The sequence below is a fragment of the Morus notabilis genome, unplaced genomic scaffold, assembly GCF_000414095.1.
Source record: "Morus notabilis unplaced genomic scaffold, ASM41409v2 Scaffold884, whole genome shotgun sequence".
Lineage (NCBI taxonomy): Eukaryota > Viridiplantae > Streptophyta > Magnoliopsida > Rosales > Moraceae > Morus > Morus notabilis.
In genome coordinates this window covers 468,026-485,777 of record NW_010361302.1, presented here as the reverse complement: position 1 = coordinate 485,777, position 17,752 = coordinate 468,026, and the positions used below count along the sequence as shown (strand labels likewise).

At 33.5% G+C, this 17,752-nt stretch overlaps 1 protein-coding gene across 1 annotated transcript; it reads right to left on the bottom strand.

The window, feature by feature from the left end:
* Positions 1-4,849: 4,849 nt before the first annotated feature.
* Positions 4,850-14,116, bottom strand: LOC21400398 (actin-interacting protein 1-2). Its single transcript, XM_024166387.1, has 6 exons — positions 13,619-14,116; positions 12,201-12,362; positions 11,584-11,770; positions 6,799-7,221; positions 6,217-6,624; positions 4,850-5,832 (listed from the first exon to the last, which is right to left on the bottom strand). The coding sequence occupies exons 1-6, from the start codon at positions 14,008-14,010 to the stop codon at positions 5,575-5,577; spliced, it is 1,830 nt and encodes a 609-aa protein (XP_024022155.1). The 5' UTR covers positions 14,011-14,116; the 3' UTR covers positions 4,850-5,574.
* Between the last annotated feature and the right edge of the window lie 3,636 nt (positions 14,117-17,752).

Genomic DNA, 17,752 nt, shown 5'->3' with positions numbered 1-17,752 from the left:
CAAGAATGTTATCGTCAGTGAAATAACCTTTTTTATCATCGGTTAAAATTTCGGGTCTTATTTCTGTAAATATTCTCTCTCTAATTTTGCTTTATTTTGTCATCGGTTAAAATTTAGTCAACAGATCTTTCAGACACATTAATTTTTTATCGAAATAGAATCTATAAAAACTCAACATGAAACTTTTAGTCCTTTTAGCAACATCTACAACTATGTTCTGTTTTCCTAAGCCTAATTCGCCAATCTAATGGGGGGTCCTCCTGCTAGGCCTAAACTTCCATCAATTTCTGACGTTTTCTATACCTTCCGGTCTTAGTTAGCCAATAGTTTAAACATAAAAGTTATTCTATTTGATGAGATCTATCGGTTCTTTGTTGGACTCTATGCCTAGTTCGGCCTCTAACAAGGACGTTGTCAATGAAGGTCGTCTTTTCTACTGGTGCTTTCACTCGTCTCAGTTTTTAAAAGTTTTTTGTTTTCAACCCAAACGTTCCAGATCTTAGTAAATCATATATAAGCATTATAAAGTCCATATTTTCATTCCATACTAACCATTTCTCATGCCAAACCTTAGATTTCATGCCAAATTAGAATCACATTTTTCGCAAGACTTTCTAGTCTACCAGCAAGATTTTATTTTCATTATTTTTTTATGTTACAAGTCTTTAATCATGTCACACAACAACTAGACCACAACTCTAGACACGCTCTTATCACTTTCAATCAAAAATCCTAACTTCTAGAGGCAAAAATTCTTAAGCCAACATTATTCTCATAACAGCTCAACATTAAAGCCTCGTTTATTTCACCGATTTGAGTTTAGAATTCGAGTTTTGTTACAGTAAAAAGCTCTCAGAAATAATCACATCTCAACTCAAATTAAAAACTTGAATCAGTAAACTAAACGGACCTTAAAACTTTAAGCTTAACTTTCTAACAAGGTTGGTTTTCTTACCTTGAGATGTTGACGTGTCTTCTAGTCAAAACTTGCCTTGTCTCCTATTGATCTACCTTCTACGAAAGAAAAGAACTCAACAGGCTCTAAAAGTCAACATAAGAATTTTATAAAGACAAGACTTATGATCTGTTTAGTTCACTAATTCGAGTTTTTAATTTAAGTTAAGATGTGACTTTATTGAGAGCTTTTTATTATAGTAAAAAAGTTAAACGTGATTATTTTTAAGAGCTTTTCATTGTAACAAAATCGAAGTCATAAATGTCGAGGAATGGATGAATTTGTTATATAGATTAATCAATCCTAGATTGAGAAAAGGAATATTGTTCACGATAGATTGATCTTAAGAGAATTATAAAAGTCTCGTTCATTTTACCGATTCGAGTTTAAAATTTGAGTTTTCTTACAGTAAAAAGCTATCAGAAACAATCACATATAACTTTTTTACTATTGTAAAAAACTCTTATATAAAATTACATTTTAACTCAAATTAAAAATTTAAATTAACGAACTAAACAGTCTTAAAAATATAAAAAGTGTACAAGGATGACCGCTCTTCATATCCACTAGGTTAAGGGGAAATAATTCAAGATTGAACTATCGTTTTACCTACTTTGGGGACCACAAAATTTGGGCAGACATCGATTGGTGTGAGATCAGCATCTTAAGGGGAATTATCCCGAGAAAATAACATTCTTTTACTTTTATTGTTAAACTAGCTGGAGAACATGCTCCTGAGAACGTGCGGACAGCACATGTTGTCGTGTTGAGATTATTTAAGTAGTTGTTTATTGTTTATTACACAATTGAAAATTTATTTTATACATAATTAAGTGTTTTTGAGTTTACTTTAAAACTATATTTTTTACAATTTTAATTGAGATGAAAATCATTTTGATTTAAAATTTATATCTTGTCTATTTAAGGAAGTTTAAAACACAGATATTTTCTTTCATAAAAAATGCGAAAAACAAAAGAAAATAGAGGGGGAATGAAAGCATAAGGAAATTGAGTGCACACATTCACGCTTTCTATAAACATGACATATTTTAGAACAAATCAAATAGAAACTAAAGTAATGTGTACATGTAAGAAGGAGAATGATGTATGAGTAAGGGTATGTTTGAAAACATATATATTTTAAAGGGCTAAAAAAGAAAAATGATTAGTAAACACGTTTTTAAATATGAGTTTACAAGTAAAAAGTAATGAGAACAAAATAATATAAGAGCCCGTTTAGTTCGCTGATTTGAGTTTTTAATTCAAGTTAAAATGTGATTTTATGTAAGTTTTTTACTGTAGTAAAAAAGTTAAATGTGATTGTTTATGAGAGCTTTTTACTGTAATAAAACTCGAATTTTAAATTTAAATCGGTAAAATGAACGGGACCTAAGATTATTAGTTAAGTAAAAGATAGAAAAAGAACAAAATAGGCTAGGCAACATGGAGAAACCAAACACTCATGCTCTTTACTATTTTTATACCAATCAAGATCATATTGAGTACAAATCAAATAGAAAAATAGAAAACTGCTAATTAAGGTGCATATGTGAAAATGAAAAACATATTTAAGTAAGCATATACTCAAACAAAAAATATTTCTACAAGTTAAAAAAGGAAAAAAAAAAAAATTTAATGGAATACATTTTAAAATATAATACTGGGAAAAGTGGTATAAGAAAATAAAGAAAAATATTAAGGGAAAAATTAAAAGAAAGCAAAAGCTAAAAAAAGAAGAACGAAAACGAATCGCCAGGCTACGTGAAAGACAAAGATGAAGTTCAATTGTAACTCTCACTAAATCAATCCAAATTTATTTCCCATGTACCTGGACGACTTAAGCAGCATAGCAATATCCTTACTTTTTCAGCAAATCAATCCATTAAAACCAAAGTTTTCAAATCCTGCAATAGTTAACTTCTTAGGTATGGAAATCTAATTCAATCCAATAGGCCTTCCTGTAGCAAATCAATCCCACAGCTAGCAAATAAATTTGCAAAATATTGCAAATCAATAAGCGCATCCCTGAAGAGTCTGCTCAGTGACTCTTTCGACTTTGTTGTTTTCACAATTCAAATCACTATTTAAGTTCTATTGATATAATATTTTTTCTCATAAAAATTTAAATTTAACTTTTTTTTATAATAGTATTTTTTTCTCACATACAAAACTCAAATTCATAACTTGAGTTATGAAACATACATACCCGATATCACTCGTATGCAAGATCCCTGATATCATGACCTCTGGAGGGCTTCATCGAGACAAAACTTTTTACGCCAAAGGGAAAGGAATAGTGTTCTATTCAGATTAGAGTTGTGTGCTGCACTTTTTTTTTTTTTTTTTCTGTTTTAACCCAGCCCCTAGTGTCATGTGTAATGTGAGATATGTCAAACACATAGGCATTACTAAATTATGTTAAAGCTTTTGAATGTGGGTAGTGTTGGGGGCTTTCTCTTAATGGCAGAGTTCGAAAAATGAGACACACGCCGGGCAAATATATAGTTGTTGTAGGTCGAGGCGGAGGACATATTACACTCGATATCTAGATTAATTTGAGTTGAGTTGTGACTTTATGTGAGAGATTTTTACTGTAGTAAAAAAGTTAAATGTGACTGTTTCTGAGAGCTTTTTACTGTAACAAAACTCGAATTTTAAACTCGAATCGGTAAAATAAACGGGACCCTAAATGAAACCACTAGAGGACTTTGATGAATTCCGAGGGAACCATCAACATTCAATTTGACTGAACTATATCTCATTTACCAACCAACTCAATAGCAAAGACCAAGATTGATATTTAACATGTAATGAGATTGAAATCATCCATTCCGAGCATGACACGTGTTGAATATTCCATGAGAAATGTAATCTCAAATAAGAAAATACTTCGATATTCCAAAAACCCTAGACAAATGGTGAAGTGTATAAATCTGAATGGCAAGAAGGGATCACTTTGATTGGTCACCTCGCCTGTTATTAGAGCTTTTGATTCCATACTCGCTACAATAAATCATACTTTTAGCAACAAGTTCTAAAACTCGACTTTGTCGTCTCCAAATGACAGTGGAAAATTTTTGTTTCCTGCGAACCTATTTTGCTTTCATGCAAACCTTCTAGCGACGACATACGTTGCCGCTAAAAGGCCTATATCAAAAATTGTCACGACAGTTCTTTTATGCTTTTTTTTTTAATAAGAAATTTCGACTAACCCTTCACGAAGATAATTTTTTGAGCGACTTGTCACTAAAAACCTTAATCTAAAAAATTAAATTCACATGGTTCTTATAATGAGAAATTTGTGTTGTTTGTTGGGGGGTTTTTTTTTTTCCTCTTTTTCAAATATTGATTTCTTTCATGAATTGACTATCTTGTTTTGTTCCGATCAGCCTTATGTTCTTTTGAGTGTGTACGAAGATTCAAATCAAAGTGATTTTAATAATAATTCTGAAATCAAAACCATAATTTATGATTTTAAGTTCAAATCACGATTCTGGAATCAAAACCATAATTTATGATTTTAAGTTCAAATCACGATTCTGGAATCAAAACCATAATTTATGATTTTAAGTTCAAATCACGATTCTGGAATCAAAACCATAATTTATGATTTTAAGTTCAAATCACGATTCTGAATCAGGGGTTTGAATCACCTTGAATCAAGAGGGGAGTGGTTTTAAAATCATGAGTGATTCTGGTTTAAAACATCACATCAGATTCCGAATCATCCAAACTAAACACTGATTCTGAATCATGATTCAAAATCACTGTAAATAAATACTGATCTGAATCAGAATTCAGAATCATGATTCTGGATCTATCTACCAAATGCCCCCTAAAAGTTGCAAGGACAGTACCACTAGTACGCGAAAAGAAGTTCTAAGACCATCCGATATATCTGAATAATTATAGGCCGCATTGGAGCAAAATTTCAAGCTCACAAACTGCTTGGAATAGAAGTTTGCAACGTTGTAATAGTCTTGAAGATGGTGCATGAACCGCGAATTACACTACAAAACACAAAATACAAGCATTGAAACCACTCGTGACCTTTTTTACACTTCCTGTAATTCCCCTTGCTTAGAAAGGAAGATGCAGCACTGACACTATCAGATAAAAACACCCTCATAAATATCACATTTACTAAAATAACAGCAATTGTACAAAACACACAACACTCCTCTCGCCACAAATCGCATAAGGGGGGTTTGTGAAAGGACAAAAGGGAAAGACAACTTAAAAGTACCTCTGATGCTCCAAACAATGACATGCAACAGCTTCTATGATTACACATTTTGCAGGCAGACATCGGCATTGCTCTATATCTTTTGCAAAATTTTCCTCTCCTAGATTAGATAGCCAGACAGCAGCGCACTTCAACATCGAATAAACATCTTACAGATCACGAAGCTTTGGATCGCTAATGAAAAGAAAACGAAGTCTTCTTCCTGGTAGTCTCCGATAATGAAGAGACGTATAACCTTCCCATTCTCTCATCAGAATGTGAAAGCGAGACAAAATTGAATGAAAAAACAAGACGGATAGAAACCAAAGCAGCATGCTGAACAAGTTTGCTATTCTTGACCTTACAGTCTCCAAGAACGTCCCCAGTCATCGCATTACTGTGGAGTTAACCGCCAAACACGTACACAAGCATCCTCACCAGAGCTCACCACACTCTGCTGATCAGTGAATGCTAATCCATAAACACCACCTAAGTGAGCACCCTTTATAGTTGTCCGGCTCGATGCTGGCTTGTCGATATCATATATGATGACACATGTGTCAAGTGACCCAGTAGCAACCATACTGTTGTCAGGAGACCAAGCAAGGCAATTTATTCGCGCGGTGTGGTACAACATGTTCTTCAGCTTCACCTGTAAAATTATAGCGTGTCAAAAGATGCAGGGCTTCTAGTTCGGCTGTTTCTAACTTCATATGGTAAGTCAATTTCAGAGAGGTTAATTTTCCCCAATTACTACCATGTATGGCATAGTAACTTGTAGAGAGACTGTCAAAAATTGTAATCACATTCCCTTCTATTATGAGAAGAGCAATCCTGAAAAGCTGCCCCAGAACTATGAGCTCTTACAGTTATATTCACTTATTCAGAGAAAATGAGAGCAGCCACCATATATATATATATATATATATATATATATATATAGACATGCACACTCACTTAGGATGCACGTTTTTTCCCCACTAACATTAATGCTAGAGAAAAAGATGAAACAAAAATATGGGAACTGAGAAATTACCTCTCGGGAGGCACGATCCCAGACAACAGCTTCACGGTTTGCATCACCTGATGCAAACATTGAAACATCAGGAGAGTAGCGTATAACAGTAACAGCACCGCGGTGTTTCTCAAGGACTGCATCTTCTGTAAGTGTATCACCCGTGATGGAGTATATATGCAATTTACCATCCTGTCCACCAATGATGGCTTCACTTCCATCAGGAGCAATCACTGATGCTGTCACAGGAAATCCAAGGTTAATGGTTGATACTATTTTTGTCCCACGGAGCATGACAACGCCAGAATCAGTGGAAACTAGTGCAAGCTCAGGAGAGTGAAGAGCAAGGCTCAAATCCTTTGGTTGACTGCCAATATCAACAGAGTCGGCATCTCCACATTGATCCCCATTAAAGGGAACCCGCCACACCTGGTTGTCATAGTTAAAAGAAAACGGAAGCAACTGAGGGAGATGAAATTCATGCAGGCAATTGAATGCAATTTGGTATGCTGTATGCATACTAACAAGAATCGGAAAAACTAAATGAAGTCAGATCATATTTGGTTTTCTCCGGAGAAGTAAAGAAAATACACATGTTAGCACCTTATTGTCAAAACCAGAAGTAACAATCTCCTCCTCAACAGCTGCAAAACATTTGATTTGAGAGTTTTCCTTCCTCTGTAGCTTACCGTTATATCCAATGCCTTGAATCCATTTCACTATTAAACCATCATAACTGCTGGATAATATAACTTTTGGGTTACTTTTCAAAACAGATAATGAAGCAACGTTCTTCATGTGCCCAGAAAGGCACAGTGGGGCTTTATCAAGATCGCTTGCTGAGAATATACTGATTGTTCCTCCAAGAGAAACAACAACAAGATAATCATTCTGCCATAGACATCCAACAAGCATGTCCTCTACACCACCTGACCCAGGACAAGTCAATGTTTTTTTAACTTTGCCATTGCCATCTTCTGTTATATCCCATACTTTTGCAGATTTATCAGCAGATGCAGTCAGCACCTGAAAGTAGCATTAACCAAACGCATCAGTGCATTAAAGGAAGGAGAATAGTTAAACAGGTTCAATAACAAATAGAAAACAGAAGGTAAATCAAATAGACCACTTTAGCCATAGCTAATATATCATTTATGAATTTATAGTATTCTACATATGTATTCTGTACAATAACCTACAACCTATGTTTTTTGTATTCTGACATGCTCATTAGTAGCATAATGATTTTTTTTTTTAAATGTGTGTGTGTGTGTGTGAAGAACCATCCCCTATCATCAATATTCAGGATTAAGGGTGATATATTTCCAAAAATTAATGTGAGTTGTTTTTACACAAAAGGTAAATGGGAAAATTACAATAAACTATATTTTTTGTTCTAAGTTCAGCAATCGTGCCCAACACTCGATATTCATTGCCGCATGTCAGTCTATGTGATCTGTAACACATATGTTAAGGCAATAACTTTCAGCAATAGGTGTCAAATCTTGTTTTGCCAACGTCATGAAGTAGCCCCCTGGGACCTAAACACCCTCTAAAGTTATTAAGGCCGTTACAGAAGCTACAAAGCAAACAAAACTAATTCTCTCTCTCTCCTTTCTAGCAATTAGTTTTCTTACTCTGTAGGGGCATGTTTGCGATAATTACAGAAGAATGAGGATAAAGCTATTATGATTTTTAAAGTTTCACGACTCTGCCGCAAAGAATTGTGATTCTGATCTTTAGTTCCTTCTTGTGCTGTAATCTGGACTCTATTAGGTCCTTATGAGTTAATAGCTGATTATTATTTAGTTTCCAGATCACTGGAATCCCCGGCGAAGTAAAAAAACTCCCCCTTTTCAGCATTGTGTTCCCTTATTCTACTTTTTTTCCCCCTCTTTTGAGGAACTGAGTCTACGTTTGTTATTCCATGTTTGCTGTTTTACAAGGATAAAAACGATGAAAGCAGTAAAATACTACCCAAGTAATACAGGCAATATGAATGAATCCATAATGAATTTCATATAGCACTTGAATTGCAATACAATTAACTATATATAGGAAAGATAGTTCCACAAAAATAATAATCATAATTTCTATTTCTTCAAAGGCTTTTTTTTTTCTTTTTCCCAGAGAATCTCTAGGTCTACTTTTATTATTCTTTGTTTGCTGTTTAAGAGAATATGCACATTAAAATCCTATAACACCTCGAGGAATTAAACAAGATTAATTATATTAATTGAGATTTATTAATGTGCCTAATCTGGTTTAATTAATGAATCATGTTCACGGGATACTTTCTAATATTTAAGTTTACATATTTTCAAGGATTTTAAACATTTTCAGTATTTATATTGAAAATCCAGAAGTGTGTGTAGACACATTTTCTGATCTGATTTCCTAAATACCTTTAATGTTTATCCATTCTACTTTTCTTTTCTTCCTTTTCTTTTTTTTCCCCCTCTTTCCTCACTCTCTCAGCTCGTCACTCTCTCTCTCTCTCTCTCTCTCTCTCTCTCACTCTCAGACGCTCTCTCTCCCTCTCTCTCTTGTCTCTCGTTCTCTCTTTCTCTCTTTCTCTCAAAATTTGTTACCCTTTCTCAAGAATCTTGAACTAAAGAGGAACCTTAAGAAGTTTTCAACATCAAAGGAAGGATTTGGGGTAACATTTCAGAAAAACTTCTCTTGAATCTTGGATTTTTCCTTTGAAAAACTTATTTTCAGTTCGAGTTGGATTTTGATGAGTTTTGGTTGAAATCACGGTGAAATTTGGGGATTTATGGTTCTTTGGACTTGATTTAGTAATTGGAACCTGGATTTGTTGTTTTCTTTGAATATATTTCGGAATTGAACTCATAGGTTTTGGCTCTGTTTTCTTCGGATTGGCCATGTCAGCTGCTCTGTTCAACTCCCACCGGTCGACCGGTCCCTTCTCCACCGGCCACCCGGTGGAGATGAACCTCTCTGTCATCTGTCGACCGATGCACACGTGATCTGAACCAGATTTGTCGTAAAGCTCTATTTTTTACCATGGTTTTCAAAGAGGACCCAAATTAGCTTCATTTGGGAACTTAAGGAAGATGGATTAGCATCTTTAATCCATGTTTTGAGATCAAAATCCTTGGAAATGATTTATGAGATTTGGAATTTGATCAAGGCACACTAATGGAAATCATTGTGTTCGATTGAGCTTGATTTGTTTTAGGAATGAGGGTTGAATCCTAAAACGTTGTTTTGTGTCAATGCTAGTTGCGGAATCGGATTAAAAGCTTTGAGGAAAGTGGAGGCTAGGGTAGCGTGAAGCTAACCACATGTTTGACATTCGAAGGTAGGATTTCTTGTCATTTTCTTTGTTAGCCTGTTTTAAGAGTTTTTAGCCTATATAAATGTTTTAAAGAAAGGACATGTTTGATAAAGAAAAGTACTTTAACACAATAGCTTGAATATTGCTATTGGAATCATAATGAACTATTCTAAAGTTTTAATGAATGTTTTCTTAAGATATCTTGCGAATTGGTAAGCCCGCTAATGACCTAAATAGGATATGCAGAGTGTATCCTCGAGGGCAGAACCCGAAACCCGGACCGGGCCACTACGGTGGTGTTAAGGCTTGTGTATATGGTTGTGTAAGTAATTTATCATAGTTATAAATTACTTGCTGATGCCTGTAATATGGAAATTTTGAGTTTATATTTCCTTTCAGAAAAAGGATGTTAGGTTCCAACTGTTATGTTGGGACTGAACACTTTTATTTATTTATTTACTTGTTTATCAAGTTTTTTAAAATATATCCTATTGGACATTCTGCTCATGTTTTCCTTCTGTTTATATATATTTAACCCCTCCCAGGCAACGCTAGAAGTAGTGCTTAATAAGTTGCGAACTCTGATAACCTTCGCTTGTGCGGTTCAAGTGGAGTAGTTGCGCCCTCTTCCGTTCTTGTTGTCTCAATGTAAGAATTGTAAATTATCGGATTGTAAACCTTAAACATATCTAGACTGTGGTTGATGTCTGTAAATGTTCTTTACTTGTTTCATGTATGTACAATATTAAATATCTTGTTGGGGAGACCCTAAATGATGCCAGAGGCTTGGTTTTAAACCTGTTTTATTAAAAAGTGTGAAAGACCCCATCACTTTCTTGTAATCTAATTTCACTATAAATGTGAGACTTGTTTGTAAATTTCTTTAATATTTTACTTTTGGTATTGATTATTATATTTCCAAATGCTTAAATTACTTCCTTAATCATGTTTAACTTCCAAACGAGCCTCCACGTCACTAACCCCTGTTTCGGGGCGTGACAAATCCTTAGCAGTTTGTTCTAATAATTCCGTTGCCTAAAAAGATATAAAACAGCCAGGGAAATTAACAGTCCAATATAGTCCCGGCAAGTACACAATATGCATCACGAATCCATAATGAATTTCACATGGCACAAAAAATAACAAGTCAGGTAATATACTTCTGCAAAACACACACACACACACAAAAATAAATAAAAAAATAAATAACAATTATAAAAAAGAATCACCATTCTTCAGTTGCCAGTGTGCTGTGTTCTCTAATTTTACTTTTTCTATTCTCTGTTCGTTGTTTTACAATGACCTGCACATTAACAGCCTTAATGGTGTGTTCTGCTAATTTTCTACTGCCTTAAAACTAAAAAAGTTTGCAGCCCAATACAGCCCCAACAAGTAAAGTAATAAGCAACAAGAATCAATAATGAATTCCACACAGCACCAAAATTGTCAAAATAAGGAAGTATGAGAAAGAACATAATTCTATGGGGATCATCCACAAATGAAACAAAGGTTAGATAAATTATGAGAAAGGAAAAGGAACACAACATATACCTATCATGTCAATCCAATTTCAAATGCGACTGCAAAATTTTTGCTAACACTAACTACCTGTCTCTATGTAATAAATTGGTGCTCATTATTGTTAATGTTATTGTACTTTTAACTTTCATCTAACAAACCCACATACTTGATTCGTGGGTTTGAGTTGGAATATACAGTTCTAGACGCATGAACTCCAAAAACAATGAGGGAGCAAACCAAAAGCTTCACTATTCAACAAACTCCTCATATTTAGGGAGTGTCAGTATCAATTAATCCGATGTCTATCATTTCATACGTTCACAATTACAATTTTCAGATGTATGAAGCTTTAAAATATTTCTTTAAGCATTCATATAGTATACAATGTTCGATAGTTAAACTACTTTCAAGCAAACAACCAGATATTCCAAAAGACAACCATTTAAAATTTTCAATGGAAACAAGCAAACAACAAACAAAAGGCCAAGAATATGATCAACAAGAACTTGGGCCCATGATGAACACAAGAAAAAGGTTTCCACTTTAGAACCAACAAGAATGCTTACCTGTTTTCCATTAGGACTCCAACTAACAGCATAAATGGTGCCTTTATGTCCATCTTCAGAGGAAAGCTCTCCAATTTTCTCTCCACTTTTCCCATCAAAGAGAATACCTTTCTTGTCAGAGCTGACACTTAGGAACTTACTCCCGTCTGGAGAAAATCTTACACAATTGACAAAATTTGAATGATCCCTGAAACCAATAAGGTAACAATATTTCATTTAAAGTTATTGAAAGAACAAAACATCTAAATCCGTTTACAATCTCATGTTGATCAGCACTTGTTAGATCACTATGAGATGTATTAGAATTCAGGTCAGCAGAGCACAGCTGCAGCTTGTCCTATGGACAACTCATCCTGTGCAATGGGGCCTCTTATAAGAGCCCATTACAGCAATATATCTGAGTTAAACAGAGCTCAGCATCAACTTCCGAAACTATGACAACAATGCAGCAAGTAGAAGTAGAGCCAATGCTAACTACCAAGGTGTAGAATATGATACATGTTAGGTAGGGCCTACGTCAGGCAACTAGTCTGGGCCTAGAGCCTGAAACTATAACAACAACAACATGAAAAAATTTCATAACTAAACCTCATGCCCTCAAGTCTGTGGTGTCTAACCTGTGAGATAGCTTAAATTTAAATGGCGGCCCTTCATAAAAATTCACCAAAAAGTCCTCTCCACATGTAACAATTCGAAATGGTCGTGTTGGCTTAAATGCGCAGCTTAAAACTCGTCTTGAATGGCCATCAAACTCTCCAACGTTTGTCCCTGAATCCCACCTTTCGCGACATTGAGTATAAACAGTAAGTCATATGATTGAATTTAATTTAAATAGAATAAAAAAGGCATGCCAATATATAGTAAAGCAAACTAAATATGAGGCAAGAATTTCTGACACAAATGTGCCGAACAAGTATAGTGACTGGTTCAAGCAATCGCAGCATGCAATAGTTTATTTATTTATTTTTTCCTTATTAGAATTTGCAGCATGTAATAGGACTACATATTCTTCCTTTCAGAACAAAGTTTCCTTATTAGAATTTGCAGCATGTAATAGGACTACATATTCTTCCTTTCAGAACAAAGTTAAAAAATTAAATGAAGATAAAGAGTTTAGGTGACGATATAATATCCTAGAAGATAGCCATGTCAAACCAAAACGTAGAGAGATTCAGATTGGCAGTGGCTTGGAGTGTGTTCACTATGCTTAATTATATTATTAGGCAGAAATAAAGTGCTTGATCATTCAAATTTGCAAATAAATCAGGAGACACTTTATCACGAAAGTAAGGGTTAATTTCATATCTGATTCTCTCTCTGTTTTTTTTTTCATTTCAACAAGTTAGTTTGTCCTTGTTACGGGGCATGTACCACCATCAAATCATTTTCCTTTTACAGCCAGGCTGCTTAGGGGATAAGTTATCAACGATACACCCCATACTTTTGACACCTTGTTATCACAAAGGGCACACCATTTTTCCAGAGAAGCACTGGAAGAAAGATAGCTAATGGGCCCTTATGTACATGATACCAATCTGGCAATCTCAGACGCCATCATCGTCTCAATGTCTTTGACGAAAGTAAACACTCAGTCCAAGGCTCATTTGTAAATTAATTTCCAAGGAAAGATAGCGATTGTTCTACTACTTTATCCCATCCAAACAATGTTTCAATGAGAAGAGACTTTGCATCATCCAAAGAAAATGAATCATAGCAACATCGAACAATTAAGAAACATTGTCACATCTACTCATTATTATAAAACTAAAGCATTATTCAGATGTAGATAACCAATTTACCCTTCATTACCCATCAAACAAGAAAAACAACAAAACCAACCAAAGGAAAATCGAGATCATAAATCCCCGGTTTAGGTAAAATTAAGCAACACCAAACATTTAACACAAATCATCTTACAATATATTCATTGCAAACATAAGCACCATTCAAACTTAGCCAATAAATTTCCCTTCATTTCTCAGAGACCAATAAAAAACCAGCAAAATCAAAGAAAAGAAACGAAAAGAACACTCACATAAAAGCACGGACGAAGGACTTCCCTTTGCCCTCACCGCAAGCGACGATCCTCATCCCGTCAGGCGACCACTGGAGATCGTCGATCCGACCAGACAAAACCTTGAACTCCTTCTTCAAGACGAAGTCGTTGTGGGTCCCCCAGATCCTGACGGCGCCGGAGACGTCGGCGGAGGCGATCCATTCGCCGTTGGGGGAGAATCTGGCGACGGTGGCGGGGTAAGCGTGCTCGGCGTAGACGGAGACGTCGAGAGGGTTGTCGAGGTTGAGGATGATGACGGATCGGCCATTGGTGTAGAGGATGGCATTGGATTTGGGGCTGCCGGAGATCAGAATCCCCCGGCCTCGCTCCGTCGACGGCACGCACGCGTATGTCTCCGCGAGCTGTGGCATTTTTTTTTCCTTTTTTATTTTCTCGACTTTTCTCGGGAAAGTGACAAGTTGTCGAGAAAAAGGGGAGAGAGGAAACTGTGAGATTTGAAAGCTTTTGGGTTTTATATTGGCGGAAGTGATTAGCGTCTATTGCTCGATTTAGTGCAATGCATGAAGAGGAGGGAAATGATGGGACACGTGGAGAAGGTAAGAAGGAGAGAGAAGATGACTACACGACACGTGTAAATATGTATTAATGCACATTTAATTAGTAGAATCGTACTTAATTTAAATTATAATTTATAATTTTTTATAATATTTTTTTTTATAAAAAATACATATAAATTAAAAATAATTTTAAATTATAATTCTGAACCATTATAATCTTTTGACTGTAGTTTTTTATTGTTTTTTGTTTTGTTTTTGGTTTAAAATTTTGTCTTAACGATTCTACAAGAAGAATGGCAACGGAACGGTTTTGGGTTTGGTCCTGTAAAGAAAGTAAAGTACCACCCATTAATTGAGAGTGCTGCCATGTGAATGAAAATGTTAATGTCGATGGAGTTGTCAAATTTTGATTTACGGATGATGCGACAGAAATATTAATATTGATAAATATTTTAAAAAATAATTGATATATTGAGAAAATCTTAAAATCCTTTTATTAAAACTATAACAAAATATTAAAAACAATTAATATTATTTAATTTAAACTAATTTAATAACAAAAATAACACATTTTGTTGGGAATATGACATTTATGTTAAATAGTATAGTAAGAAATTATCGTAATTATATATATATTATGATTTAAATATAATTTTACATACATAATATAAACAAAGCACAATAATTCATTATATTAAATAAAAATTAACTACCAAACATAGTAGAATATACATGGACTTAAAAGTATTTTTAGTATTAAAACAAGTTTTTAACAGGTTGGAAAGCTCATTAGGCAAGTTCTGATCTTGATTTAAATAATAATTTATCAAGGTATTACCCTTGAATAATTATGGAGGTAATTGTTGATGTGCTACATATTTTTCTTGATCGCTTTCCATTGTTAACTCATAAATTGGATACTATTAGTTTATCCAACTTAATGAGTAGTCTTCAGAGATGTGTGATGACATTTCAATACTGACCTGTGATGGAGGATACATTAATATATCAAACAAATCATCTTAGTTTTGTACTTTTAAAGTAACTCCCATGTGAGAATTATATGGATAATTATAACTATATGAACTTTATTTAGTTCCTAAACTCATGGAGTCAAAACTCAAGGCCACAGAACAGTCGTCAATTTTTTTGATTCATTTGAGTCACACCACATCTTTTTGTAAATTGTTTTCCAATTGCCTTAACACTAGGACCTATTGTCCTACATCCATGATCTTCATTTGTATAGCATGAGTAAAATCTTATTCTCCAGTATTTGAATATGAATCATTAATCTAAGAAGTAAAAATTATTTAAAAAACTAATTAAGTCTTGATATTTTTATTGCTTTTGAATTGAATCATGTTGTCACATTTTATTGAAAAAAATAGGAAAACAATGTGCTACAAAATTAATTTTTGTGCAAAAATTTTTTTTGGTGTTTTGGACATTTTCAAAAATATCCTGGCTATTTACGAATATTCACGGATTTTACGGATATTTTTGAACATTATGGATATTTTATAGACACATCGGGTGGTGTTATTGGACGTTTTAAAAAATATCCTATATTCACGGATTTTACGGATATTTTTGGACATTGTGAATATTTTATGGACACGTTGGGAGGAATATATCCCCCTCTCCCTCTTATTATTCATTTAGAGACTTCAAAATATGAATAATGTTGTGGAAATGTCAATAATATCGTGGACATTTTCATTCATGAACTCACGTATAAGATTTATATTTTATTAACAATGATAGTCCTTCAAGTACTTTTTAATATGTAAGGCATAGACCAATTTCATGTCAAGAATTTAAAAGTACCTGTAGTTCATCACAAAGTTAAATCTTTAATAGAAAAAGAGGCAAATTCTATTTATTTTGAAGCATTTTTGGATTAAATATCAGATTCTAAAATAAATTAGGAATATATAGATTATACCCATACGTGTGTTATTTACTTTAAAATATTTTAATCCATGCTACTTACTTCAAATAAGTTTCAAAAAAATAGTATTCATACAATTTCTGAATCTTTAACTCGTTAAGACTAATTCATCCATTTAAGACGAGTCTCCACGATAGTAAATGACTTACGGGTACAAAATAAACCGTAATTTTGAGAAAAAGAAAATCCTTTAATTATCACTTATACCAAGATTATCCTAACTAATATGGAAAAAGCTAGTATTTTTTCTTGGCAAATTTTTGTAGGTGATGTATGGAGAGAGGATTATTATCACTGGTGCTCTCTAAATTTTAGAGTAATTTTTAATTTATCCTTTAAACTTTAAAAACTCTAACTTTACCTCATGAATTTTGAATTAATCTCGTTTAAGCCCTTTTTGTAAGAGTTTCTGTTAAAATCATTTAAAAAAAAAGAGTTATGTATGGTTTTTATCTGTTTGCTTTTAATAAATATTGAAATAGTAAAAGCATGTGACTGCATTATTCTATTTTTTTCTATATGTTTTTAATAGAAATTCCAACATAAAGGGTTAAATGGGAACAATCCAATATTTAAAGGATAAAGTAAAAATTTTTAAAATTTGAGAAGTTAACTGGAAATAACTCTATAGTTCAAAAGGCACTAGTAATAATAATTTATGAAAAGAAGTCCTAGATGGACCACATTTCCACATTTCCAACACTTATATCGAATCTGTTATGAAGTGCATTCAAATCCATATTTGGTTCAACAATTAGAACCAAACAATTCGATTCGAATTGTGCCCAAAGGCTCAAACTAGTGTTTAATTTATAAATAAAGAAGGACCATTTCAAATCATCAACTATGATTCAAATGGTTGATTTTGGAATTCATACCCCCTTTTAAATTGAACAATTTGGATTGTTGAAAACAGTTCAAACACAATTGTTCTTTATTTTTTTTCTCTCTGCAACTTCAAACTTAAAATTGTCATAACTTCTTCGTTTCAACTCCAATTGAGATGATATTTTTCCTATATGTTCATAATAAATAGAGGAATAGATCCTCATCTATGTTGTATGTTCAAGCATGTCATTTACAATAAGGTTTTATAATATTTGTTGCAAAACTTTAATGACAATTTTTAACACTCTGACAAACTCAATTTAGATTTTTTCTCAATTTAAATTACAATTTATTTATATATATCTAAACACCAGTTCGAATCACAAATCAAATTCTAAAGTTCCAACCAAATCACAACATTTCAAACGGTGAACCAAACAAGTCCTTAGCCCCCTCTAGTTTGTTGGTTCGAATTTTGTTAATTTGAACTTTTTTATTTGAACATAAAATTCAGATTATGTGGTTTAAATTGTAGTTTGAATTGGTATTTAGATTTGCAGTTAAAATTTTAATATGAGATAGTAGACATCTTTTTCTTATTAAAAAATGGTTTGTTAAACTCTAAATTGGACAGTTTAACTCAGCTCAAATAAAGAATATAATTCAGACTGCATGCTTACCAAATATGAAATTCAAACTGTGTTTACTGTTCAAATTTAGTTGAGTTGAACTGAGCAAAACCAATAAAACAAACAAGAGTTTAGTCTTAGAGTTCGTTTAGTTCGCTGATTTGAATTTTTAATTCGAGTTGAG